This window comes from Myiozetetes cayanensis, unplaced genomic scaffold (assembly GCF_022539395.1).
Source record: "Myiozetetes cayanensis isolate MyiCay16 unplaced genomic scaffold, myiCay2020 scf12, whole genome shotgun sequence".
Lineage (NCBI taxonomy): Eukaryota > Metazoa > Chordata > Aves > Passeriformes > Tyrannidae > Myiozetetes > Myiozetetes cayanensis.
This window is the reverse complement of record NW_026086826.1, coordinates 23401734-23429494: the sequence shown is the minus strand read 5'-3', so window position 1 is coordinate 23429494 and position 27761 is coordinate 23401734. Positions and strand designations below refer to the sequence as shown.

The 27761-nt window shown below is 38.9% G+C and overlaps 1 protein-coding gene across 1 annotated transcript in view; it reads left to right on the top strand.

The window, feature by feature from the left end:
- CDC73 (cell division cycle 73) overlaps positions 1-27761 on the top strand; it is a 104463-nt gene that overhangs the window by 10160 nt on the left and 66542 nt on the right. Inside the window, exons 7-10 of the mRNA XM_050306615.1 lie at positions 919-1135; positions 13632-13730; positions 14984-15062; positions 24181-24245. Coding sequence (XP_050162572.1) covers positions 919-1135; positions 13632-13730; positions 14984-15062; positions 24181-24245 — 460 coding nt within the window. The remainder of the gene's footprint in view (positions 1-918; positions 1136-13631; positions 13731-14983; positions 15063-24180; positions 24246-27761) is intronic.

The window sequence follows — 27761 nt, the reverse complement described above, 5'->3', positions numbered from 1 at the left end:
CTTAAGAACAGAAAGTATAAGATCAAAAAAATCAAAAAGTATACATTGTTTTGTATAAACTAATTATTTGGATGCTTGCTTGAGTGTATCACAACTTTGTTTTGGAGTTGTGAGGCATTGCTACAGTGATGATTACTAAGTGTTGTTTGTAATTACTTTATATTCTTTATTTACTGATTTTTGAAATGCTGGATATAAAAGACTGTCCCTTAAAAAAAGTACAAACAACGTTTACAGGTAGTGAGTTTGAACTCCATGCTTGACTCTGTTGTTACTTTGTTCAACAGCAATGCAAAGAAGTTCCCTTTCCAATAGCTTGAGTTGTCAAGGAGAATATTTCACATCCAATACTTACATTAATTTTTTTATGTATTCTCACAAAAAAAACCCCTTAACATAAAATTGAATTGGGTGTGGACAGTTAGGATTGTGCAATTCAGTCCTTTTATTTTATCCCACCTGAAAAACAGTAGGGCTCACTGGCAACCAAATTAGGTATTTATAATTAAAAGCAAACAGATAAAGATGTTGCACTGAGAGCAGCCAGAAGTTGGTTGACTGGACACAGAATTGTAATCCACTAAAAATAACAGGGAACTGAAATTCAGATGATGTTATAAATGATAGTGTTAGCCCTGACGCTTTACTTTTATTTGTTCTTTACTTTTATTTGTTATAGTTTTGATCTTTGGATGGTTTTTATGCTAATAATGGATGGAGTCTTTGCCAGAAGTTTGATTCTCTTGCCCAAAGCAGCAATGCCAAGCTCATAATCTTTCAGTATATATGGGGTGACTATTTTGTGCTTTACAGCATAGCCATGAAGTTTAGGCAGGATGAAATTATTCATTCACAAATTCTTTCAGAAGAATTGTTTGTGTAATTACTCAGTCTCTGCTGTTATTTTTGCTCATTTAGGTCCTTGTCTGAAGCCATGTCAGTGGAAAAAATTGCTGCTATCAAAGCAAAAATCATGGCAAAGAAAAGATCTACTATCAAAACTGACCTAGATGATGATATAACTGCTCTTAAACAGAGAAGTTTTGTTGATGCTGAAGTGGATGTAACCAGAGATATCGTCAGCAGGGAGAGAGTATGGAGGACAAGAACTACAATCTTACAAAGCACAGGCAAGGTAATGCTCTGGATACCAACCTGATCTACGATCCCACTGACAAACTGCATTTTTTAATCTCCTTTATCTGACTTGTTAATCAGAGAGAGCTGGGGAGGATTATGCTCAGTGTTCCATGTAAAGGTGGGCTTGCAGTTACAGAGATGTTTGTTCTTATCACATTACAGTGAGCCTAAGTCATATCTCAAAATACTTGCTTCAGCCATTTAAAAGATACCAAGTAATCACTTAATTCCTTTCAAACAAAGCTGGCTTGAGCCCTATAATTGTGAGTCCTCTATGAAAGTACCAGTGGGTTTGAAAAGGACAAAAATGAGAAGTGATAGAGGTAGCAACACGTATACATTGGAAGTTCAAAGGCTGCTGAGCTGTGGAAAATACCAAAGGAATAAGGCAGGAAAATGCTAAAATGAAGAAAACTAGAAAGTATTACCATGAAGAGGCTTTTGTCTGTGATTTTGTCCCTCCATGCTGCTTTAATCCATGGCTTGGGCTGCACTTGGTTATGTGCCATCCAGAAGATAGTTGCAAGCACAGCTTGCTCTGTTTGGACAGTTAGGCTTTCTTTATTGCAGAGATAGTTGGCACTAAATTTCCCAAGGAAGCAATAAGTCAGTTTCTAAAAGATTGCAAATGTCTGTTTTCCTGAGATTATTGTCAAATTGAATCATTTACCTTTGCTACTTCTTTTAAGTACTGTCACAGGGAAATAATGTTAAGAAGTAAACGAGGTGTCAGTTTTCATTTGTCTTATTTTTAACAGTGTTTTACATAGCTCTCAATTTCAGTGTATTGTCCCATGATTTAGTGGTAGAATAATTCATTCCCAAATTGAGGGGTGATTCCCAGGTGTAGGTAGCAGGTAGGTGTGTGCTACATAAAGAGTTACTGTTGCTTCTTTGGGTCTGTGAGATTTGTAGCAACCTTGCTGCTTGTTTTTTTAGTCATTGGAAAGGTGTATACTGAAGGAATCTGGGTTCCTCTTCCTCCTTTTGGGAGTCATTCATGGCATTCCTATCTCAACATGCCTTCCAAGTGAAACTTGCCAAGACACGAGAGAAAGAGGTGAATGTTTTAGTGTAACATCCTGTAATAATGGTGAGATGAGGTCACGATTTTAAGCAAAACATAACCAGGGGAAGAAAGACAAGACACCAGAGATTCAGTTTGTTCTTGGACATGCAGTTACTTTGACCAGCCTGGTGAATATGATAGGCATAACAGCACATCTTTTATTTCGGTTTGTGCAGGATTGCAGGAACATTCTTGGTAGCTTGGACAGAAATCATCGAATGTTAATGTTTATATTTTCGAGCAAGTAGCGGTGAGAGTAAGTAGATGGGGAAACATCTCATGTTACTGAGGGCTGTGATTTATCTCAGAACAGCTCAGGGTTTTTGTTTGTAGCTGGGTTGGGAGGGTTTTTTGGTGCGTGTTTGTGGGGGTTTTTTATGTGGTTTTTTTCCTACTTTTTTTCTTTTTCTTCTATTTCAAGAACCTTTGTGAAAACCTCAAAAGTTGTTAAGAAACTCATATATGGTGTCTCGGGCAGATCATTCCTTCCCTGCTCGCCTGTTCATGTAAAGAGTTTTGATCAGGAAAGCATGATACTGCTCTGCAAATGATGTTTTGGCTCTTCTGTATGATACTTGAATTGCTGATGTGCCTGATCATTCTTTTCATTGTAAATGTTCACTATCTGCTTTGTATGGATTTATCTGCAGTCTCTTGAATCCTCCTAGAATGTTTAAACCCAAAATTGACTTCAGCAGTAGTTTACATACCACACAGTGTGTGCCTTTTTAATATCTGAATTTCTTTGGAACTCCTGCATGAATGGTAACAAAGAGTGAGCACTCCTAAATGTCAGATTTGTTGTTTCTTTCAAAAAATTGCTTCGGGCCGAAGCACCTCCTCAACCTCTCTTTCCCACAGAGAAACACTCCTGTGTGTGAGCTTTCCCAATGTTCTCTGTAGCTGGCTAAGATACAGAGATAGCTTAGGATGCAAAAGGGAAACACTGGGAAGATCAGGCCATAGTAAAAGGAAAATCCCTTGAGCTAATCAGCTTTCTGGCAGGTTTCCTCTGGGTTTGACGTGTTTGATGAAAGTACTGATTCCTTCAGCAATGTGCTCCTCCAAATTCTATGGAGATGGCAACAATCTCACGTATTTACTGTTTCTCCTTTGGGACATGCTTCCTGATTCTCAAATGTGCCTTACAGAACTGTTCCAGGATTTTATAGTAAGTCTCCAGTGATGCAGTGTTCTTTTTTAACATCTTAAAAACTTCTCATGATGCTTGCATTCTGCCCTTTTAGGTGCAGCTTTTACTGATAGCATCTTCACTGTTACACAACTCCCTTTGCTGAAATTATAGGGATGGATTTCTGCCTGGCTGTGGGTTTTTTTTGTTGAATTTGAATGCATTGATACTGCTGCTGTAGATTGTTGTTCAGCAGCTGCCTCTGTAAAATGTGTCCTATGGGCTATATCTGAGATTTTTATTTTTTTTTTTTTACTTTTGTGATTACTTTGGCCCATTGCTCCAAGAAGCCATTACTTATGATAGCTAAAAAATTAATCACTACATCACTTCCCTTCTTGACACTCGTCTAACCGAGTAATTGAAATCTCTCCTAATTAGTGTTTTCTTGTTAGGAGGTCTCTGTCCTGCCCTCATGCTCCTGGTCTGGGACAGGGTGGCACCCATTTACTGTCACTGAGTGGTTGTCCTTCACAGTTTATTTGACTCTTAGGCTTTCTGTAATGCATCACACAGGTCCTTTATCTGTCTGACCCTCTTTGTTACCCTCTTTTGATCAGATGTTGCATTGATCCCTGGCTGACTTTTACTGATTTCTGTGAGGTGTGTGTTTACATGTGTGTGAAATCACACGTCAGTTCACTTGTCCTCTTCTGGTTTTATGATTTCTAGAATGTGCACTTTGTCTCCTTGCTTATTTTTATGTTGTTGACTTAGAACTTCTTTTGAGGTATTTTTCCATAGTTTTCTATATGATTATTATGCAGTTCTACCTTCTTTTGAAAATACAGTGTTTGATTTAATTGCTAGTGGATGAGTCATCCTGCACTGCCTGTTTTAAGTATCTCTTGGCTTTCCCCAAGTCTGTAGTGCAATCTTCTTGATTTTTATGAATAATGGGACATTTTTATGTAATCATTCTTCAGAGCCACTTTGCATCTGTTTAGTCTAAGGATTTTTTTTCCCCCTCTCATAGTAGCTTAATTTTAGAACTATTTGGGAGTATATGTGGTTTAAAGCAATTTAATTTCAGGTTTGGCTGAAGGCTTACAACACAACATTGCTGTTTTGGTGAGTCCATGGACAGTCTAACAAACTGAAAATGTAGTCAGATTTCAAAAGCAATAAAAGTACGTCATGCTAGAGCTGCTTCGGACTTCCTTTACCTTTCTTTTAACAGCCACAAATGTTGGGGGGTTAAAATTCATCTCATCTGTTTGTCCTCCATGCAGCTCAGTTCTCATTCTTAACCTTCACAAACACACACAAAAATCAGAATGAGGGAATTGCTACCATCAGACCCAATACAGCTGTCTCTGCTGTGGGAGAGGAACAGGGGTAGGGAGAGAAGTTTAAAGAAGAAAAAGTGAAAATTGTTTCATCTGTATATTAATATTTAAACAAGGTGTTGTAAGTGCCTCGCTGGTGTTTCTAGTGATGGGTTTTGTATGAAGCAGACACAATAACTTCAGTTGCTTAATCTTGAATTCTTGGTCATGCCATTGACTATGGCACTTGCTTCTGCAGAACAGTTTAAGTTCTCCATATTTTTATGCATATTAAATCAGGTTGAACTGACACATTGACTGATGAAAATATGTCAGAATTAGTACTGACACTTTTTAAACTGGAAATGGTAGGGGAGAACACAAACAAAACATTACTTTTAGAACTTTGTTTTTGAGAGAATCTTTGCATGTACAGTTAAATATCTTCTCAAGTAGCTAGAGTTTTGAATCCATGTATAGAATATTTACCATCATAAGTGCTTGGAATCTTAAGTTTTGGATTACTGCTCTGCACAGGTTTCAGTTCTGTTGTGCATGTGTTTCTAGATAAATATCTGGCTGTTTTGTAAAGCAAACCATTGAACACCTAGAAGAAGCCCCTGTGTCTATACTGAAATTCATTCCTTCCTTTCACATCCTTCCTCTTTCTTTCCTTCCTGACTAATCCTTTGGTTTTTATAATCTCCTGTAGCAGGCTACGGCAATCTCTTCTGAAGGAAAAACCTCCTCATTGCATCTCTACTGTAAATGTGTTTAGTACTTGAATTCTCCCAGTGGGAACAAATCAAAGTAGACTGAGCAGGAGTTTCTGCATTCACAGGTGTATTTGTAGAGTGTGGTTTTGTCGATGACTGCTGGTTGATTTATATTTAGTTATTTATTTTTAATGTCATAGATTGCTCAGAAATCTCTTAGATAAGCAGCAGGGTAACTGGGTGGGCTGGGTTAAACATGCTCTGCTTGTGTGTAGAGAAATCTTAAAGCTGGAATCCTGGAAATGCACTAATACTGGCCTTGTGAATTTATAACTTTTTGAAACGAACTGGTGTTCTCGTATGAACAGTGAGCTCTGAGCATTTCAGATGTTCTTTAAAAAAGGAGAAATCTTTCATCCTTTTCTTTGTAGAGTGTGGTGGGTTGACCTTGGCTGGATGGATGACAGGTGCCCACCGAGCTGCTCCCCTCCTCAGCAGGACAACTGGGAGAAAATAAAATGGCAAAAAAAATGTGTGGGTCAAGATAAAGCAGTTTAATAAAAGCAAAGGCTGTGTGTGGAAGCAAAGGAAGACAAAAGATTTATTCTCTACTTCCCATCAGCAGGTGATCTCTAGCTACTTCCCTGGAAGCAGGGCTTGAGTACACCTAGGAATTGCTCCAGAAGGCAAATATGGTAATAAGAATTGCCTCTCACCCCCTTTCTCCTAGCTCCTACTGCTGAGCAGATGTCATATGGTAAGGAATATCCCTTGGGTCAGTTTGGGTCAGCTGTCCTGGCTGTCTGCCCTCCCAGGATCTTGCCCAACCCCAGCCAACTGATGAGGAGGAAATGCTGGAGGGACAGCCTTGGTGCTGTGCCAGCACTGCTCAGCAGCAGCCAAAACAGTGGGGTGTTGTCAAATGTTATCAGCACCTTTCTGGCTATCAGAGCACAGCACAGCGCTGCGAGGGCTGCAAGGAGAGCATTAACTCCGTCTCAGCCAGACCCAGTACATGCCAATATGCTACAGATTATTGCTACAACTTGAAATTTTGGCTAGCTCTCTTCAGTCATATTTTCTTACAGTTGCAAGTCTACTGGAATTACCTTTTCTCAAGTGAACTCTGACCCCATGTACAGGAGAAATAGCATAATCCATCCTGTCAGACGTGTGGGAGGTCTAAAAGTTGTACCACACAACCTTGCTGCACCTCTTGAGCTGCACAGCCCGAGCAATGGCTACACACACTTGGTGTAGGTGTGTCCAGGCACACACACACACACATCTGGGAGCAGCAGCTGCTGGGGCTGGGCCAGCTGCTGGTTTGGTGGATTTCTCAGCTTTTAACGTGTCTATAAAACCTTTCCCTACTGTCTTCCTTGAGCTTTGTGTCTTCTGAAGACATTGCAAGGCACTGAGAGTCTAGAGTGATCTGTCTGGCATTTGAGCATTATTGCCTGCCTGGAGAGGTTCTGGGGAAAGGCACTAAAATGGAACCATATACGTTGGCCATGAAAAGTTGGAATTTGAAGTAAATATTCTTCTAATGGACTTAGCTGTGTATAAAATCAAAGATGGATTGGATGTGGGCTCCTCATGCAGCTGTATATGGAAAAACTGTTAACTCTGATCCCATACCAAGTTTTATGTGAAACTCAGTCCCTCTGGTTTCATAACCTTTGCATCATGAAATTGTATCTTTTTGTTAGTGTAAGATTATTCCTTTAAGTGCATATTACTTTGCTAGGTCAAGGTTGAAATATTGAAGCAATGGTCTGGTTTATTTTTTGCTGTTGATTCTCTGCTGTAGAGTGACAAAGTCGATTCTCTCACAATCTGGGTAATTAAACTTTCCCTGCTTAATATTTACAAGAAGTTTAAGACAATATTCTGAATTACAGCTTTTTTAAATATAAAAATTGTTCTTTTTTCTTTCTAGTAAAGTAAACCTGCATAAAATAAAATATTTTCCTGACTTAATCCTTATATTTTTTTATTCTCTGTTCTTCTGTGAAAGACTTAGACAAGACTATCCAACACATTTCCTTAAGTTTTGTTTTGAAAGCATGGGAATCTTATTTGTATAAGAAGCAATTTGGTTAAATAAACAACTTTGCTTTTTAACCCTTCATAGTTTTTCTGATTTTATATCTCTAATTATTGCAGCCCTGTTGTAATGTACTAGTTATCTATACTTTCCTTTGGAAAAAGTTACTTGATGCCTGGTGTATTCTTATCCATTAAAATGGCATGAATACAGAAGGGAATAGCCTCAGCTCTAACTTAATTTCATAGATCATGACCATGAGTTTTATGTATTAAATTCTATAATCTTGATTTGTATTTATAGCTGACCTGGCTTGGAGGGATTAGCACTTTCCTGATATGTGGCATTTACCTTGGATGTAACCCACAACTGCAAATTTATCTGATACAGTGTCATGCTCTGAACTATTCCAGGATGTTATTCTCCTGTGGTTTTCTTTATGCCTGTGCATAAGTATTAAATAGCAGAACCTTTCATTTTTTCCCATATGAGTCTCACCTTTGTGGTGGTCACATTTTTTCATTTTCTGTTGTCACCTGGAATATACTACAACTGCAGTTAGTATTTGCAGACTTTATTTTTTAAATTAATGTATTTTCTTTGTAGGCTTGATCCTTTTAACAGTAACTACCATATTTAAACTAAATGTTGTGAGAAATTGCCTTTTCAGTTACTTTCAGTTCTCGTATTTTTGTCCTAGTACTTCTTGAGCATTCTTACTACTAAAGTCACTACAGTTATAATCACAGTTTCAGTAAATTCTTTATATGATCTTGTAACTGGAAAATATATTTAAATTAAACAATTCAATAGCAAGACTAATATAATATTTTTATCGCTTTTGACAGCTAAAAGGACTGAGAGTAGAATTTTGGAAATTTTAAAAGAAATAATTTGATTGTAAAAGCATCTTTATGTATGGCCTCTAGGTGGCAGAATTGTTCCATGTTCCTGAAATTCTCAATAGTGGTGAATTTAATAGCACAGTTGAAAAAGAAAAGGTGTGCCAGGCTAATAGGAATTAGAGTTGTCATTAGTGCCTTCAGGTGGAACAGGTGGATGGTTTGAGAATGGCTGTGCACGAGTGTCATGGTATGGCTTGAGTTCCCAAACCCCACTTTCCCCAGTATCAGCTTACTCAGGAAAACTGGGCAGACAGTTCTGTTGCTGCCAGGCACTAGTGCAGACATTGTGAATATATGACTTAAAGGAAAGATGGGCCACATTATAAAAATTGTACTCATATTGAGCAATAATAAAGCTTGTTTTGTATGGAGGTACCTCGGATTTCACAGCAAAATCTGTAAAATATAGCATTATGTTTCTGAAAGAAAATTGAGGTCATCTGTAAAGTAACTTCACCATCCTTTAACACTACTGCTACAACTATTAAAAAAAATATGTATTTCCATATGCTGCATTCCTAGTAGAAATAAACTAGGATTATGTATAATGGGAATTGGGAGTTTTGAGTAGATTCTGTGCTGTGCTATATCTGCTCCTTCACACTTCTGAATTAACCTCTCTGCTGTTTCAGATTAAATGTTTCAGTTGTCTTTTGTGTAATACCCTTGCTCTAAAAATGTAGTGAAGATAAGATGGAACAAGTGAGAATTGAAACTTTTTACTGAAAACATTGTCCACAAATATACAGGGCTAATTTCTGTGTTTTCAGCTCAGTGCAGCAGACTATAGTAATACTTCAGTTAACTTTTTGACTAGAACAGAAAGAAATGCCCAGAGTAACTTTTTGGGAGTGTTGGTTTTTCACTTTTTTTCCACCAGCAGTTATTAACAAGTTTATTGGTGCAGGTGAGCATCCTGTGCATTTGGCATGTTCTTCAAATGACAGCAAGTAAGGGGAATGGGAGGGGTGCATGTGTGTGTCATTCAAACAGCAAGATTTCCTTCAGCATTCCTGTGTAATTCAGGGTCCTGTTTCCATCTGTGTTATCTGAAGGATTCTTGTAGAAGGTGAGGAAGGATGCTGGGTCAGAGACGATGGAAATTTTTATGATCTGAATAAGCACGGTGCAGGGAATACCAATAATTGACACCACCATTCTACCAGTTTGTTTTCAGGGTTGCAGTTGTTTGGGACCGTCCCTGAATATCAATCTTGCATATGTTCAACCTTTGGTTCTGAGTGCAGCCCTCACAATGTGAAATGCAATGCTTCAGCACTACCTCTGAATTAGAAGAACAAGGAGGAGAGAAGATCAACTTCAGAGTTGGTGAACAGTTTGCAAATTGAAGATGTATTTTCTGAGGCATAGGAGAGTGATGACTGAAGTGATTTTTTTTTAATTTTTGATATGAACTCCAGATTTAAATGTGTTTTTAAATTTAGATGTGCAAAATATTTTCCTCTAAATATACAGTTCATCATTTCATGTTCCTTATGAACAGTTTAAGTTCTGCTGTACTTTTATGAGACCATCTGAGTACTGTTTCCATTTCTTATGTCATGCAGTACACAGGGATTACTGAAAATGTGTGATGGGAATATTGCCTTTCTGGTACAGCATCATGCCTTTCAGTCTGTCAGTGGCTGCAAAAGATTTAGCAGTATGTCTGAGCATATCAAGCAAATGTGTAAAGAAGTGTGTGGTAGGGCCTCAAATCTTCCTTCTCCAGCCCTACTATAATTTGGACAATGTTTATAGCATTCTGGAGCTCTTGATCTTCCTGGGATGCATGCCCAACAAGAAATCCTTATTGTCAGCTCAAATAAGAGCTTGAGCTCTTATGGCTCCTCTCTCTCTGCAGTGAAATACCAGAATGTCAATCTGATTAAAAATTGGTTACAACTTAGCTATGGGAAACTTTGAAGCCCTGTAAGCCATATTGTGTAAAAGCATATATGCTTCCACTTTTAGATTTGAACTTTTATTTTTGTTCAGATGATTGAGATGAAATATACTTTTCTTCTTTTTTTTTTTTCCAAGAATTGTTTTCTAAGAAGCTGAAATCAATACTTATCCTTGATGATCATTATTAGAAAAAGATTATTTGTTTTTGCCAGCATGATGTAGTGACTGTAGTAATAGAAGTCTTTGTTAATGAGCATTAGGGTTGTGGATAGTAACAGAAATTAAAGCTAAGTTGCAGAATGAAGATTTCAATTTTTTAGAATAAACCCCGATACATTTACTTGGAAGTATTTTTATTACAAAAGAAATGTAGTTAGCGATGAGACTTCATTAAGCCTTCCTCGGCAGAGCAGGCTGAGCTCACTGGCTCTGGTATTTCTCTGCAAACAGCCTGGCGTTAAATTAACACCAGGGATAGTAACTTGACTTGGTGTGTGTTAGTCACTATGCTGGCAAGGGATAGAGCATCTGTGCCAGTAAATATTGAGAATTTACAGGCTCTTGCAGGTTTTCCTAAAGAACCTCCATGACTCCCTTCTGTCAGATGATGGGCTGTTGATCTGACTGTAGCTGCTGTTCCTGATTGGCATCTGGCTACCAATTTACATCTAGGGCATGAGTCATCCTTTTACAGAAAATCTGTTATGATAAGGGTTGACTTAAGACAGCAGCAAAGGCCTGGTTTGGTAGCTGCTTAAACATTTTGTCTCCTCTGCAGTGTGATGAATTATTATTAGGTGTAGACATGGAATTGACCAAGAGCTTTCATGGCAGTACCTGTGTCCTAGTTGGCTAACAACAAGAATTGATGGAATTGTTAAGGATTGTTTTTAAAGCATTTTCAGGCTTTTTTAAGACAGTGCAAAGAAACAAATATTTGTGTGGGTTTTGGCTTTTTTTTTTTTTTTTTTTTTTTTTTTAGGTTTTGTGGGTTTTTTTCCTTCTTTTCTGCTCTGTCCCCCAGATCAGAAGTTTTTGGTAATGAAAATGTATTGTTAAGTTTAACTAAATCTAGGGCAGAAGCTGGGGGATATTCATAGTTGGATCTCTGGAGGTATGAACAGTGAAAACTTAGCAGTCTTGCATCTGTGTGGGGCTTTGCAAATGAGTTGGTACCTGCAGTGGACATCCTGCTCAATCTTTTTTCTGTCACAGTAATGTAATCCCACATCCCTGACCACACCAGTGAACAGCAAGAAGATGATGTTAGTTTGAGTGCTTATTAAAACACTGCTGGTTTTTTCCCCTTCCAGACAAACATTAGGTGTGGCCTTGGGGGACTTGCATTTTCATGCTGTGGGAAAAAAAAAAAAGACATCAGCAGGAACCTTTCTAATTCCATACTTATTAGTGACTTGTTTTCAGCAGATGGGAGAAAATCCTGTGGGTTCTTTTTACCTGGAATAATTTAAAATTTGGTCCAGGATGTGCCATTTCAGAGTATTAAAATCCCAGATGCTGAAAGGCCTTTGAAAAATTTATAATTTGAAATTTAAACTCACTTTTAGACTATGTTAACTGTAGGTTTTGTGAATGAAATATGTATGTGAAAGCTGGTTGTGGTTCCCTTGTGACTGGAAGAAGTTTGGCTTTTGCGTTGACAATCACTCTGAGAAAATTCCTTCCATTGTTAATTAGTTCCTCCTTGTGCATTTGGGAAGATGGAGTAGCTCATTTTTTTTCGGTATGGGATTAAACACAGCAATGACAAGAATTGTGATGGATATGTTGCCCAGTCCACAGTTTGGGAGAAATCTCTGAATTTTCAGTAAAAGCGTGGAGTTTAGACTTCTCTTCTGATGAATCGAGCTGATTTTGAGTATCTTCATATCACTGATATGTGCTGGGGTTTTTTTCCAGGATTTTTCTGACTGAAAAAACCCTTCAAATACAGTTTGTCTGAGTTCTTTTAGACTTTGTCCAAAGAGCTGGGTTTGCTCAGGGAATGGCTTTGCCTTTGAGTGGCTTCTGGTGGTCTTCCAGCTCCTCCTACTCTGCTGGCTTGGAGTGGATTGAAGACGTGCTGGCTGAGGTCAAGTGAACAGGCTTAGAGAAGCTTTGCAGTGCAACTCTCTCTAAATGATTTCTGTGAAATTCACCCCAGGAGTCTTTGTTTTGTAATTCATGTGTTCGTTTCATAAGGCCGGTGGTATTAACACCACTTCATTGTTAGTATATGATACTCTGGAAGAGTGTAAGCATTTTATGAATACTTTGTCTTTTAATGAACCAGTAAAAAAAAAAAGGCTCTTTTCCTTAATTAATAAAGGATTTCTTTTACTGATGAACCAAGGCTGAAAATTGACATTAGTGACAGACATTTTGTACACCTAACCCCATAGCTTAAAATGCCTATTGAGTGGTAATCAAAGAATATACCTTTTAGAAATTAAATTAGTGTTTTCATTTTTGTGTAGAATAAAGCAGTTCTACTAATATTACCAAGAGGAATATGTTTTAAAAACCTTGATCATTATCTTTTGTTCATTTGTGCCTCAATGACTTGATTATCTGATAAAACTGCATGAAGGTGGTGGAATTATCTTGTATCACTCTTGAATCAAGGACTTGGGAATGTGATTTCTGTACTTGCTTCTTGCAGTTTAACCATGAAAAGCTCTACTGCTTAAATGACCTGGTGCCAATTGGAGTGGAGTCATAATTCAAAATAAATGATAAAAGAACTGGACCATGATGTGATGGGGTCATGCCTGTGAACCATTAACAATCAGTGGAAGCATGTTCTGCTCTGCCCAGGAGCCTTGCTGGAAGGGCAGGAGGTGGCTGCATGGCTCTCTTGGCTCAGTTGCTCCATGCAGGACCAGGGGGGCCTTTTCCAGGGTCCTGAGGAGTCTTTCCTGCGAGTAGTTGCATGTACTTGGGTGGAGGAAGCCTTGTAGGGCAGGGTCAGGCAGAGGGATGGGCTGTGCCCCAGGCACGCTGTCAGGAGGCCAAGGCTCTAGAGTGGACTCTCTTTAGTGGACTCATACCTGGGCCTCAGAGATGAGACTTGTCCTGAAAATCTTGAGTGAACAGTCTTCCTTCTTGCTTCAGCATGAAGAGTTCCAAAGGGAGTGTGGTGTAATGAGGCTGGTTAGACTTAGCAGGTTTGGGCCTTAAAGAATAGGGGGTAGCAATGATGCCTTAAAACTGTGTTAATGCTTGGATCCTCTCACACAGGAGCAATCACAAAACATCTGTTTAGAAAACTGCTGCACTAGTTTTGTTTTTGGGTGAAATATAATGGTGTGTTCCACCTGTGTTGGTATTCTGTGAAATGTGGATGGTCAGCAAGGTTCACGGGTATCTGACGTGTTTTTCAGAACTTTGCCAAGAATATTTTTGCGATTCTTCAATCAGTTAAAGCCAGAGAAGAAGGCCGAGCACCTGAGCAAAGACCTGCACCCAACACAGCACCGACGGTAAGAGCAGTGCCGTGGTGAACGTGGGGGCTGTTTTGGCTGACACCAAAAATGAGAGCACATAGTGTGTTCTCATTATTAGATACATGATTTGTTGTGGTTTGTTTCCGGTGAATGCACACTTTTCAAGCATAACTTCATAGTTATTCTTTGACTTAAGTTGTGTTTATTGGTATTTAAAGAGTTGAATCTATGAGTTTAATTTCTTCAATATGTTCTTGCTACCGAGAGATTAAACTGCTAGTGCCAGCTTCTGCAGCTCTAGCAAACACTGGTGACATCCTGCATCTATGTGCAAAAAATGTATTAGATGAGAGCAATGCCATTTCAAATGAAATGTTTTGCTGCTTTTCTGACAGATAGGGTAGCAAATGTTTAAGAATCTGGAGCATGACTCATGAGTGGGAACAGCTCGAACCAGCTTTCTTTTGCCTGTAATAGATCAGGAGGACAGACTTAGAGCTTTGTTGTTTAAGTCTATCCAGGTATTAGACAGGATTTGTTTAGTATTGTGGTGTTTACTATTGTGTTCTGTTAAACCTGATATATTCTTGAACTCAGTGGCTGTCTGCTCTAAAAGCTGTTTCATCATACTTGGTTTTGTTTTTGCTGCTACTGCATTTAACAAAGAACTAAATTCCAACATTTAAATATTTGCTTTGTGTTGAATTTCTTAAGTTGTGCATGGCATTATTCAAATGTCTCATTCAGAATAGTTGTGAATCCATAACTAAGCCATCCACAAAAAAGACTGAATTGGTATTGAGTGTGCCTCTAGATTGGCGCTTTCTTAAAACTTTTTTTCCACAGAATGCCTTTTTTCCTCAAAATTTGTTTTTATTTATTTTCTTTAGCAAAATTTTAGCTTAATCAGGCTGAAATGGAAAATGTTGTGTGGCTGAAGCCTTAATCATGAATTGGCAGTTGATTATTTTTTTTCTCCCCTGCTAATTCTTTTAAGTGTAACAAAAACTCAGTGATTTCAATAAACTTAGAGATTTTAGCTAACGTAGTTTGTTACTGCTACTTTAGTTTTGCTTCAGGTTGTTCTCATTGCATTCAGTACGTGCTTCTAAACTCTGTTTCTGTAAGATTTCTGAAGGGAAACATCAGAAGTTTTCAAATGCGTTGAAACTCCTACAAAAGTGAACTGATTTTATACAACAGAGTAGTTCTAAGTAGTACTTTATGAAGTTCACAAACCATCAAATACATTTTAGTATGTTTTACAAATCTTATTTCACCTGTTTTAGGATCCCACTTTACGAAATAAGCAACCTATCCCGGCTGCCTACAACAGATACGATCAGGAAAGATTTAAAGGCAAAGAGGGTAAGTTGATTGCAATGCTTCTTTCAAAAGCTTTGCAAACCTCAGAAAAGAAAAAAAAAAGCTGTAATTATGCCTAAAGATAGTTTTTCAAGTAATAAAGCCTATAAGTATTATTTATTAGAAATTATTTCTACCTGTGAATACATCTGTGTTTCTGGGGATGGGTTTTTGTGTGTGAAACTTTCATGGAAAAATTGATGATATATTGTATTATATCCTCTTGAAGTCCTTGGCCCCGTTGGCCTCTGTATACTTGCATTTCAGTGCAGGGATTTTACTCACTGCTGCTCATTGACAATTGCATGGCAGGATGGAGGAAAAAAAGCCAAAGCAGGATGTTTGCTAGCGTTTTTCAGCATTAAAAAATAATCAAACTAACTTCCATGAAGAGTTAATTGTTATAATAAAAGCCAAAGGAATTTGGGAAAGAAAGGAACAAAAAAATATAAAACCAACCCAGCCCTTCCATGAATATTTTTACTAGTACTTAAATTATTAACAGAAGCAAACTGAGTAAAGTCTTCAAAACTCACATATTTGCCGAGTAGCTTCCCTTTTACTAACATTTCCGAGTTAAAAATAGTAAATATCTAAAATGGACGCTATGAAATAAAAGGCAGAGAAAGAAATTAATGTGCAAGTGTAACAGTTCAGATGTACCAAAGCTGATAAATTCAGTGTGGACTGTTTTACAATAAGAAGCTTAGGTAAAGGAATGGTCTGTGTCCTAGATGACAAATTACATGGTTCTAGTAAACAACCCATGCAGACAACATCTGTACTAAACAGGTGGGTGTATTTTTTGCTTTTACTGCATGTGTGCAGTTCAAGAAGGAACAGAAAATAACAGGTTTTTGCATGGCAGGAAGGAAGAACCTAGAAGAGTTTGTCAAGCAGCTCGCTGGTATGAGTTCAGAGTAGAAATTTCTGAGCAGAAATCAAAGAAGACATTGGATGATTGACAGGGAAAAATAAATGTTTCTGTCTGTAATTAATAATGTTGAAAAATCCCTTTCAATGTTATGTGATGCTGAGAATGTGGTGTTAGGGGGGATTCTGTCAGTGCTGAAATGGACTCGACTGGACTGCAGTTCACTTCAGTTGAAAGGTTCTTGTTCCAGTTGAAAGGTTCTGCGGTGATGTGGTTATGAAATGCCTTAAGTGGTCATATTCTACCTGGGCAATTGTCATGATCACACTCCTTCATTCTAGGGCAGGTTTATGTGCCTTAACTTCCTGGTTTCTTGTGTTTGGTTTAGTCACATGTGGAGTTAATTTTGTATTTCCGTTTTCGGGGCGTATTTAAAGAAATGTGTAGTTTAAGAATAGCAGTGGTGTAATAGCAAGTTAGCTAGTGTAGGCTAGCACTGCAAATACAAATGAGGTGGTGCAAAGAATGTATTTCAGTCATGAGATTAACTCATGAAAGGTATTGATACATCATTTATGGAAGTCACAGAGAATTAGTAATTAACATCTGGATTTCTTGGGAAAGGGCCTAGAGATACTGGAGATACCTTCCTCAGCTGCAACTCAACTTTAGAAATGGCAGAGATCTTGCTTACTTCTAGGGTATTCTGTTGTAGAACTGTACCTTTAAAATTTCAGTCTGGCTGGCACTCAGAGTGCAGGTGGTTCTCAAAAGCCATAATTAGGCATTAATGTTTTTTATGCTGTTCAGCAGGGTACTGTCATTTGCCTAAAACTGAACGATGCACATCACTTGCAGCTGTATCACGAGTGAATTTGTTCCTTATGGGATTTTTTAATTTAATTCCCTTCAAAATGAAGTTGCGGCTCCCAAGTTTTCAGTGCAGAAGTGAGATTACAAGCAGAAAGAGTGATCAATAAAAATAAAGTAAGGCGTTTTTTGCTTCTTAAATGCTATTTTTTTTACAGTAATTCTAGTAAGAAGTTAGAATTAAACGTTTGTGGAAAGGTTGCAGCATTGGGGCTTTTGGGAAATAAATCTGAAGGGAAAGAAAGGTGATTATTTAAGTTGAAGGTGTAATAACTTGCAGTCTTTATGTCAGTATATCCACATTTGTTAGTAATGATGATTAACACCCAAGATGAAGTTGAACCCTATAGATTTCTGTCCTTCTGGAGGGTTTCCATGTCTTACCCACTATGACTGCTCACGTGGTTGGCTAGAAATTTTGGAAGGCAGGATTGTATGATGCATGTAACAATGGGCATGGTGGTGGTTTTGGCTAAAAATTGAAACAAAGCCAAAGAGGCAACGCCTCTAAGCTTCTGTCTTTGTGTCTCACCTGTTTGCTCTTTCCTCAGAGGTATTAAAACAATAAAAGGATTCACAGTTCTCCTCTCCTGGTTGCATCAGGATTGTGGCTTATTGTCCATCTACAGTTTCATATAATACTGCAGCATTCATGAGGATTTAAAGTTTAGGCAACAAAGAGGTGAACTGCTTTTTCTTTGACTATGAGTTTGGTTTTATACAGAACTTTTCCATTATCAGTCTTGTTCTTAGCATAAGCAATTCGAGGCTTGTAGAGCTAAGAGAGTAAATTTAGAAATGTTAACATGTATTAAGTAAACTGCTGAGTTGCAGCCAAATTTCTCTGCTTCTTGTGATGGATCATTATTTCTGATGTGGTGTATCAGGATGCCTCTCTGGTTGACTTACTTAAAATTTTCATGCCAGATGGGACAGGCTTTGCTGCCAGAATGGTTTAGATTGCTTTAATAGTAAATGTGAGGGGGGAGGTAATTGTGCTGTTCTTGAAGGGCGCACAATCCCAGTTCCATGTGCAGTCAGTGGAACTGCTTGGGCAGCCCTGAGTCAGGAGCTGTTAGTCCCCTCTCAAATGGGTGTCTTATTACTGAAGCTTTGATTAGGCAGGACAGAGAAATCTTTGCTTTGACATTCTTCAAGTTCTCCGATGTGCCATAGGAAATGGGTTAGAATGTCATTTGCAGCAGGACTTGTGCGTCCTGGATACTTCCACAGTGGAAGAACATGTTACTTGGCAGTGCATCCATCGTGCCCAACTGCTCAAGTGGTTTTGAGGTGAGGAGATGAAATCCCTGCAATTACTGTCCTTGACTGCTTTTTCCTTCCTCTTGGTTTTGCTCCTTTCATGGTGGCGCTCAGAGATGGTATCTTCTCTTCAGCAACACAGAGCTCCATCCTGTGCTAAAACTTCTCTACTTCTACCTTTGTAGTTTTATTCATTTCCTTCATGTTACTCCCTTGAGCTTTTTTTTACACTTCATTAATGTCATTATTATGTGTGCCTTTGCTAGTGGTGTCTTATTCATGCAACAGACCATCTTGTTCCAAGTACAGTCTGTCATACCATCTTGAGCAACCCAATTTTTAAATCTTTTTCAGGATTCAAAAATCCTGTGCCCATATGTCATTTGGTGCTTAGGAAGGTATCTTGTGTCCTCTCCTGTATGCCTCAGTGTTAGATGTTTAAATACAGATTTATTGATGTATGTGGCTTGCAGCTCACTAGGGATATGCAGAAACCTTGAGCTGATGTGCTTGTTCTGTAGGGTGTTGTAGGTACTAAACTGTTTTGGGTGTTAGACCTTGTTTTTCCCCCACTTTTTTGTGTGGCTTTACCTGAGATGATCCCTTTCATTGTTTGTTCTGTAATTTCAAAGTGTGCAATAGTGCTGGGATGCTAATCTTGAAGGTTTAACATTTTTGTGACCCACTGAGTGCATCTCTCACTACAGATGAAAAGTCAGGTTCCTCTGTAGTTGCTCCAAGTTTAGATCTGTAAGTCTTGTTCCAGGAAAGTTCTTCTTGTTTGTTCTCAAGGTTTCAACACAGCAGAAGACAATTGTTACTACCCCTTCAAAACAACAACAAAAAAACCCCAAACCACAAAAACCTCCACAACATTCACTCCTATTTAGTGTAAATGTGAGAGTCTTGCTGTGCAGCCGTGTGATTTCAGTCCATAATGGTGAAAAGGATATTGTTGACCGCATCCTAGTGTTTCCTTCAGGAAAGCTTGCTGTTGACTTCCTGCTATTGTCATTTTATGTTTGAATTATCCTTGTCACTCTGTTGGATTTTCAGACATAGCTGTCGTTTGCAGAAGTTTGCCTCGCTTTCAATCAGTCCTAAGTGTTAGGCCAAGGCAGCAGAGGATTGTCAAGTTATTAAATTTGCAGTGACTCTGGACTGTAACATTTTCTTTCTCTCTCCTATGCGTTGTTAAGGAAGTTTCTTTATAAAGTATTTCTCATTATAAGTTATTTTGTGATTTCCATTTACACAAGGAGAATAGAACTGGTAGCAGGAGATAGAGAGTTCTAAAGCTTGACTGCCTTGTTAGACTTTTATTTATTGCATTCTCTTTTAAGATTAGAGGATTCTGCTTTTTCTTTCCCAACAGAGAATATGTGCAAGAGATTCACATTTGGAAAAAAACTGTGGTCTGTCTCTGTTTTCTGGCTTGGTGTGACCAAGTAGTTTGATAACTTTCAGTCCTGTACATTCGCATCAGTGCTGGAAAACACACGTGGATTCATACTGTAATTGCTTTTAACAGTACCATGAGAAATTTAAGATGATGTTGTTAATTACTTGTAAGATTATTACAGAGGTGTTATATGTGAACTGTACAGAGAATTTGTAAAGTAATTAGTGTAGCTTGGAAATTTAGGTGTGAAACTTTTACTTGTTAGGATACAGTACTGTAAAGGAGTGCTCAGTAAACTCTTATGCAGAATTAAATTCTGTGTCAGGGATTAAATTACCAGGGCTGTGAAGTGGGGTAGTGAATCATTTCCAGGCAGTTTGTAGAGCTGTTGCTGTCTGGGGTTTGAAGAGTATACAGCTGAAAAAAGAAGTGGTTATTCAATCTTATTCATCCACAATTCAAACCAGGTCTTTAACTTGAGCTCTTCAGTGTTTAAGAGACATGCTGCTTTGTTCTGTTTCTGTTTGCCTTGACTTCCTTCCAGAAATTCAGGTTAATGTGAGTCTTTTTAAAGCTGTTATTGTTTTGGTAATGCATCAGAGCTCAAGTTTATACCCGGCTTGGATGATTAGAGGTGCAGCAGGTGCAGAATCAAAGTGCAGAGTGACCTACATGGATGTAGAGCAGTGGGCTTTGAGCAAATGGAAGGCACGCTGACCATTAATGCTTATAGGCAAGGAAATGGGACATGTGCCCAAATGGTGATGGAGAATGATAGTTAATGTTTTTGAAGCATTAGGATTGTTTATTCAGTTCTAGTTATTCTGTTTAGTCTCTCAATGTAGTTTTCAAGGCATCTGTTGATGTTGGTGGTTTTAACAATGCATGTTTCTAAAACGGATTATATTTGGCCAACTGAAAAAATTGCAGTAGTTATTCACGATGAAATTATTGTGGGGCTTTGCTTGCATTCTCTTCTCCTTAGTGTTAGACCTGTGATTAAAGTCTTTATTATGGCCTGCTTTTTGCCTAAGGGAAATGTGTATGTTAACTTGGTAGTAATTTTATTGAAAAATCCCAATTTATTGAAGACTCTCAAGTGAGTTTTTTTAACAGTTGTTCTGCATCTAATTCCGAGTTTAGAAATAAAGGACCAAAGTCTTGCCATCACACTACTTTATTTAAAAGGCTCTTTTATTCTTAAATACCTTTTCTTAAAAAGACGGCTTATTGTTTTAACTGCTGCTTCTACTGGTGAAGCTGGGATTTTGATACTGGAGTTACAGGCTAATTCTTGGCCGAGCATAAACATTTCATCTCTGTGCTGCTGCATGACTCAGCAGCACAGGTTGGAGGTGGTTTGGGAGGGAGAGAAGTATTGCTTTTGTGTTCTTAGTCAGAGGTTATGGTAGATGGTTTATGCTGATGTATGCTGGGTCACGTCCCCTGCTCCAGGTGCTCCAGGTCGCTCTCTGTTCTGCTCCTCTCTGCTGTGGCCTGTGGTTCCTCTTGTATCCCAGGTCTGCCTTTGAGTGGCTGCATCGGGGTCAGCCACTGTCCTTGGAGAATGCCCTGGTAGAAGTGCCTCTCTGCTTTCCAGCCTGGTCCTTGAATATCTTTTACAACATTAACCTAGCTAACACCCTCAGCAATTTCTGAAGTGGAAACGAAGCTGTAGCTGTGGATTGAAAGCATTTGTTTCCTGATTTGTGCAGGGTGTGCACAGCGAGTGGAGCTGAAGGGGCTGCTGGTTGTGGCCAAGTGTACAAACTGTTGACACTCTACAAAATGGCACAAAAGTGCAAGTGTCAGGGCTGTCACTTGTAGCAGTGTTTATTTGTGTAAGAGAAGTGAGTGGCTGGCAGAATATTACATGGAGTGTGTGTGGGAGGATCAGGTCAAAAAAGCGCTGTTCTGAGAAAAGTGTCCGTGCTGCTGCCACTTCAGGGAGGGCTGCTGTGGCGATCTGGAGGCTGGCAGTGCTTAACTGTCATTCACCAGTTGCTTGATAGTTTAAGGCAGGAAATTTGGGAGTTAGTGGGCAGTTTGGGAGGTGGTTTCTTCTCCTGGTCCCACCCTGCTGCAGAGAGCAGACCCTGGGCTCTGCAGTAGGTCTGGTGGTGGCTGCAGTAACTGCAGGAATGTAAGTACAAGCAGGAATGTACCTCCATTCTGCTTTGAGCATTTAACATCTCTTAGATTTGCTGTTATTTGCAAATTGTCAGAACTATTTTAATTACTACCAGAGTAGCTGCTAAATAGCACTGGGGGCCTTGTGCAGATGCTGGAAACGTTCAGCAGGCAGGAGAGTCCACTCGGATGCTTGAGGCAACAAGGGGCCCTTCATCCCAGCTGTTTACTTCTCCTGCTAGGAGGAAGGGTCAGCACAAGGCCGGGAGCAGGAAGCTGGTGAGATCCAGAGCTGTGGTTTGTGGCTCTTGTGGCTCATTAAATAAAGTAGGACAGATTTTATGAGAGTCTTGGAAAGATTTTTGCAAAAGATGAAACCAGTGGCAATAGAGCAGAGGCTTGTTCTCTGCCAGGTGCCTCCCTTCCCTTTGATTTACTTTTTAACTGTGCTGCTGGCTCTTGTGGGCCTTTATTCCCTTTGCAATGCTGATGGAGACAGGGAACAAACATGTAGAAATAATTATAGAGCCAGGATTTGTGCTGAGAGGAAAGAAGCCATGGCAAGCCTGACACAATGGGGGATGCTGCTGTGCTGGCCTTGTTAACAGTTGTCTGTATTCTTTGGAAAGAACATCTCACTGAAATCGTTGGAAATTCTGCATGTCACAGGCATGAGGAACCCATAATAGGTCAGTGTGGAAAGCAGAAAGGTTTTTCTGTTGGTGACCTGATATTCACAAACAGTTGTCAGCCCAGATTATACACCTCTGATTTATGTCACTCCAGGTCAGCAAAAGCATTTCTTAAACCTAGGGAGCTCTACCAAGTGTTCTACCAGGTTCTAGGCACCACCTGAAATATTAATGTGCTCCTTGCCCAGAAACAGGGACCCATACAGTCAAAGAGAAAACTGTTAAACACTGTTATCCATGGAAATGTTAGTGCAGTTGCATCTGACCATCTTTAGCTCAAGTTCAGCTGTGTGACCTCTGAGTTAGGACTCAATGTGTAGTTACAGCCTGGGGTTGAGGGGAAAGGTGGTAAGGCAGTATCAGTTTATATAGGGAGGCTAGGCTGCTTTTTTTCTTCTTTTCTCCTTTTTTTTTTTCTTTTTTTTTAGTAGGAAAAGCTGGATTTGTGTGTGTCTGTACCTGCATTTTTACTGTCTCAGAATCAGCTCTGTGTAGTTCAGAAATGTTAAATCTGGCAGAAGGGGAGGGATGACCTTGACAAGTCAGGATGAAGCAGGGCTGGAGCTGAGGGGACTGAATAAAACAAACCACTGTCAGTAACAATTGGGCATCTCCCCTTGGTAGGTGGTGGCAGGTCTGGGAGCACAATGGAGGGAATGAGTGGAAAAGGTAAAACCCAAAACAGGGTTCAGAAAGTAGATGGCTCTCCCTGTGGTGAGAGGAGTATGATCAGTTTTCAACTCTTGTATATTTTTCTAGGCACTGGAGAGTTATTAAATCTGGGAATCTTTTCTGCCTCATTTCCTACTAGCGTTTGATAATCTTCCTCATCTAAGGAAGAAAGGATGAGCAACCACAGATGCTTCCCAGAGCATCTGCATTGTTTTCAAGGTTGTCTGAGTTTCAATTCAAGTTAATTTACTCATGATGAGAGCAAGAAGAAGCTCTAACAGTTTTGAAAATCTAACGTTTTTCTTGGACTTTTTGTAGTTTCAGGAAGACGCATTGCTTTGATTCTTCATTATTTTTTTTGTCTGTTATATTTTTGTGCCGGTACATTTTATGAAGGTTTTATAACAAAAATGTACCAGTTCCAAATAGCTGTTTCTGCACAGTGCCTTTACCCAAGTCTAGTGGAAATAGCCCAAAAGTTGCTTAGGTGTAGACAAATGCTTGCTTACCATGGTTTGATCAGTGATTATCATGCCATTTTAAGAAGGATTTAATTGGGTGGTTGGTTGATGGGATCAGTTGACAGTAGATGCATGAGGCTAGAGAATCTACAGAAGGCAAGAGGTTTTCTTGCAAGTTGTGATGGCAGTATTCAGGAGCTTATACTTGGAGTGCTGACAGGAGGGGGCTAGAGAAGGAGTACTCAAAAGCAAACTGGCTAGTGGCAGCAGGTTTAGTCACTGAGCACTTGCAAGCTTCTGGCACTTAGCAAAAATTCAATCTAATTAAAACTCCTAAAAAAAAGAAAATCACAAAAAAAACCCAAACAAAAGATCCCTTTTAATAACCTTTATTATGGTAGTGTGAATTTATGTAGATTCTATCCTCTGTATCATATGACCACATGCAAGTTGTAACATATTCTCACAAAGATTTAAGTCTATATCCTTTCCCTGAAGTGGTTTAAATTATTCTGTGCAGCAGGAAAAGCTTATTCTGGTTACAAAAAGCAGAAATATCAAATGGACCTCTATCTAAAGAAAGCACATTTCCTAATGACTAACCAGTATTTTGTGTTGTGAACAGAACCTAAACCACTCCCAACAGCAAGATGCATTCTTTGAAAAACTAACTTCAAAGGTGTCTCCAGTGTTGTCCATTTAGACATGACACTCCTGTGTTCAAGATGATTTACAGAAGCCTTTTTTTCCTTTGCAGAAACGGAAGGGTTTAAGATTGACACCATGGGCACCTACCACGGCATGACTCTGAAGTCTGTGACGGTAAGCTGGAAGTCTTTACCTAAATATGTTTTACAGAAATGAGTGTACCTGTAAAAATATGTTTAAAGATACAGATATCTTGTCAGCCTGGCCTAAGCTCTGGAAGGTCACTTAGACTGGGTAACAGAATTGGTGGAAGTTACTCTCCATGAAAAGATAAAATGTTCTAGAGAACTTAGGGATTTGTTTGAAGTAAAAAGTATGCTGGGATGGCTTTGCTGGCAGATTCTTCTTGTGGAGGTGCAGCCAGACTTACCCAGAGTTTTACTCACCTTAGGTGTGTCTGGGAAGGACATAGTGCATAATCATAAGTGATAAAACTACACACATAAAACTGAGGTAATAAAACCAGGTTTTGGAGTATTGCTGTTTCCTACTCTGTATTTAATAAAATAAATTTGTTTGGTGGTGGAAGAATTTGACCTTGGCATTATGTTGAAGCTTTCTAGCCTAGTGAGATGGATTTCTTTTGTATGACTGTACAAATCTGTCGGTGGGAGTTGAAACAGACACAGATGTGAAAGAGAGACCCTCAGGTTCCCCCTTTTTTGGGTCAGTATTTGGCTGCTTTTGTGGAAGTGAGTTGAATGCTCTCAAATAAATCCTGGTTTGATCTGCTGGTAAGTAGGACAGATGCTACAAAACTGATGTAGTGCCCTCATTAAGGTTTTTACCATCTGCATACCTACGTAAATCTGATGAATAGACAGCACTAAACACTCTCCTAAATCCATGCACCACTTCTAGTTTGCACTCCTAATTTGAACATCAAATAGTATCTTGTGTGTAAATTTCTTAAAAACATTCAGAGTTTTTTTCTTGTTTGATAGAAGTTCTTTCCCAGATCTTTCATTCCCAACTTCCTCTAGACTTAGCATACTTTAAAAAAAAATGGGAGGGAATATAGAAGGAAGGAATCTACTTAGTTATAAACAGTGTTGTTTCTAAATGGATTCAGAAATTGGTTGGGTGGAGAAAAAATATAACCTATTAACCTGTTACGTCTGAAGATTTCTTCTTGGACTTTGCATGAACTTTGGGCTGCTTTATGAGGGATCAAACAGTGCTGTTACACCCAACCCAGGTTCTGTGGTATGACATACCTGTTTCAAGTGACAGTGACTTGAAATGGCTTGTTAAGTAGGTTCTGTTTAAATTGTCCCGTGGGGAAGAAAAGGAAAGAAAGAAAGAAAAAGCAGGATTATAGTAAAACATAAATGTATTAAGCTTATCTTTGTAAAATCTGTAAAAGTGAAGGGATGCACAGTAACTCTAAAAAATTATATGGGCTTTTTAAGGTCATAAAAAGGAGTTAAGGTTTTTTTTTTCTAGGAACACTACCTCATGTATTGAGCCTACTACCTAGAGTTTTGAGGTGGTTATTAAGCTGTCCTTGTTGGTTTCTTCATTTAGAAAGAAAATAAAATGGATATTAAATAACTAGTAAATCCATTTTTTAACATAAACTGGAATTTTTTGAAATAACTGTTTAAGAGGTATTGCATGACTGCACGTAAGGCATCATCTGGTGTCATGAGAAATATTAAAACTCCATCTGTCATTAAGCTTTTGTTTAAGACAGGAGTTGTAAGGGATTTATGGAGCCTTATTTTACAGGCTGTTAAAAAGGTGCCCTTAGTGTTTAGCTCATTCATAAATTGCAGTGACATACTGGTTTTGTGTTTCAGATAGGGGAGAAATAAAATCTGTTAATTATGTTCATCTGTTTTTGTCCAAACTTTGTCATAGTGATGGACCACATAGTTCTAACCCATAATCTCAGATTGCATTTTTATGTAGAATAGTTAATCTCCTGCCAGGTAACAAGCTTCGTATTTTGCTTTTACTCAGTGGGGTTTTTTTTTGTGGATTGTACCTTTTTTTCTTTTATCCTAGACAAAACGAGGGAGGAAATGGGAAAGTAATTCCTTCCCCTAGGTGTTTAATGGAAAAGTACATTATACTCATTGGCTAAATAATAGGAATATGGAGGAATTCATTCCTCCTATAAGATGTCATGTACTGTCTCATAGGATTGGTATAATCCCTGTATGAACTCATCAGACTTGCCAAAGGAATTGAAGTGTTAGGTAGCTCTTGGTTAGAGGCTGTCTTTAAACTTTGGACCTCTGATTTCCAGGGGAATGGTGAAATGGGAAAGGTTCATTTTTTATGCCGTTGTTCTCCTTGGCAGAGGTAGCTCCTCTGTTTCTTCTGTGGTGTTTGCTTCCATTGTATTTCTGGAGAGCAGTCCTATGCCCTTAAAACTTCTGCCTATTACCTGAGCTAAAGTGACCCAAGTTTGGAGTTGCCCACCTGCCTCTCATGTAAAATTTGTAAGAACCTTTATTTGTTTCCTGTTATATCCCATACACGTCTTCCACTTGCACTCTGCCTTACTGGAATTCTCCATAATGATTTTTATGGAACATGCAAAACTTCTGTTTTGTGTTTGTTCTTCCTGCAATGTGAGTTGTCCTAGATGCTTGTTCTTTTTAACAGCAAAACAAAAACTTCTTCATCCTGACTGCTTTCTTTTCAGCAGCGATGTTGGAAACTTTCTTAGCATTCAGAATTTGTACCAGAACAGATGGTGAATGGTGGGCTTTTTCTGAAGTAATGTCAGCTAAAATAACTTGTGCTGCTGGCAGTTCTTCTCTGTAACAGGGTTTTTGCTTAATTGGCAGACTTACTTTCTCTCAGGAAGAACGGACTTATTTATTGAATTTTTATTATGAAGGCATGATTTCATTATTCTGGACCTGGAATTGTTTATAACAGGGCATCTTCCTCAGAAAGTTGGAGTTTTCTTTAACACCTATGGCACTTTCTGTTTGCCTGGATTGATGATGTTTTGGAAACAGGTGACTTGGAGATGGTAGCTCTTGCTGCTATCCAGTTACCCTGGAGTTCATGTTGCGGACTGTGCAGCGTGACTTTTGGAAACCCACGAGTCTGCCTGCAGCCTTCACTTCCAAGCAGAATCCCCTGTATAACAGGGAAACCAGTTATCTGCACCTGTGTCAGGAGAGGGAGAAGTTCCTTTTTCCACAAGTGTCTGATAAAGCTGGCTCTTATACACGGGTACTAAACTGTATCCTCTGCCAAGCTGAAGGCATGCTCTGTATTGACTGTGTGCACTTGCAAATGGAATTTGTTTATCCCTCGCAATAACAGTGATGCTGATGCTGGTTTTACTCATCTTTATGGGTTTTCTTAAGTTTTCATGACTTTAATATGAAAAAAAGTAATAGCATGATAGCCTGTGGAGTTGTGTTGGGGTGATATCCTCCGACTTCTGAGAGCCCTGAGTGGTCAGGAGCTGTGATGCAGGGAGGCTGTAAACTTGGGTGCAGGTGAACCAGATCTGCACAGCACTGCAGCAGGCCCTTGCAGAAATGATCTTGTTGTTTTTCCTAATTGCTGGAAAGCTCTCCTGTTTTAAATTTCTGGTTTCTTTTAGCATTCAGTGCTGCTGAAGCTCAGAAGCTTCTTTTATCTTTTGTTTTTGCTGCT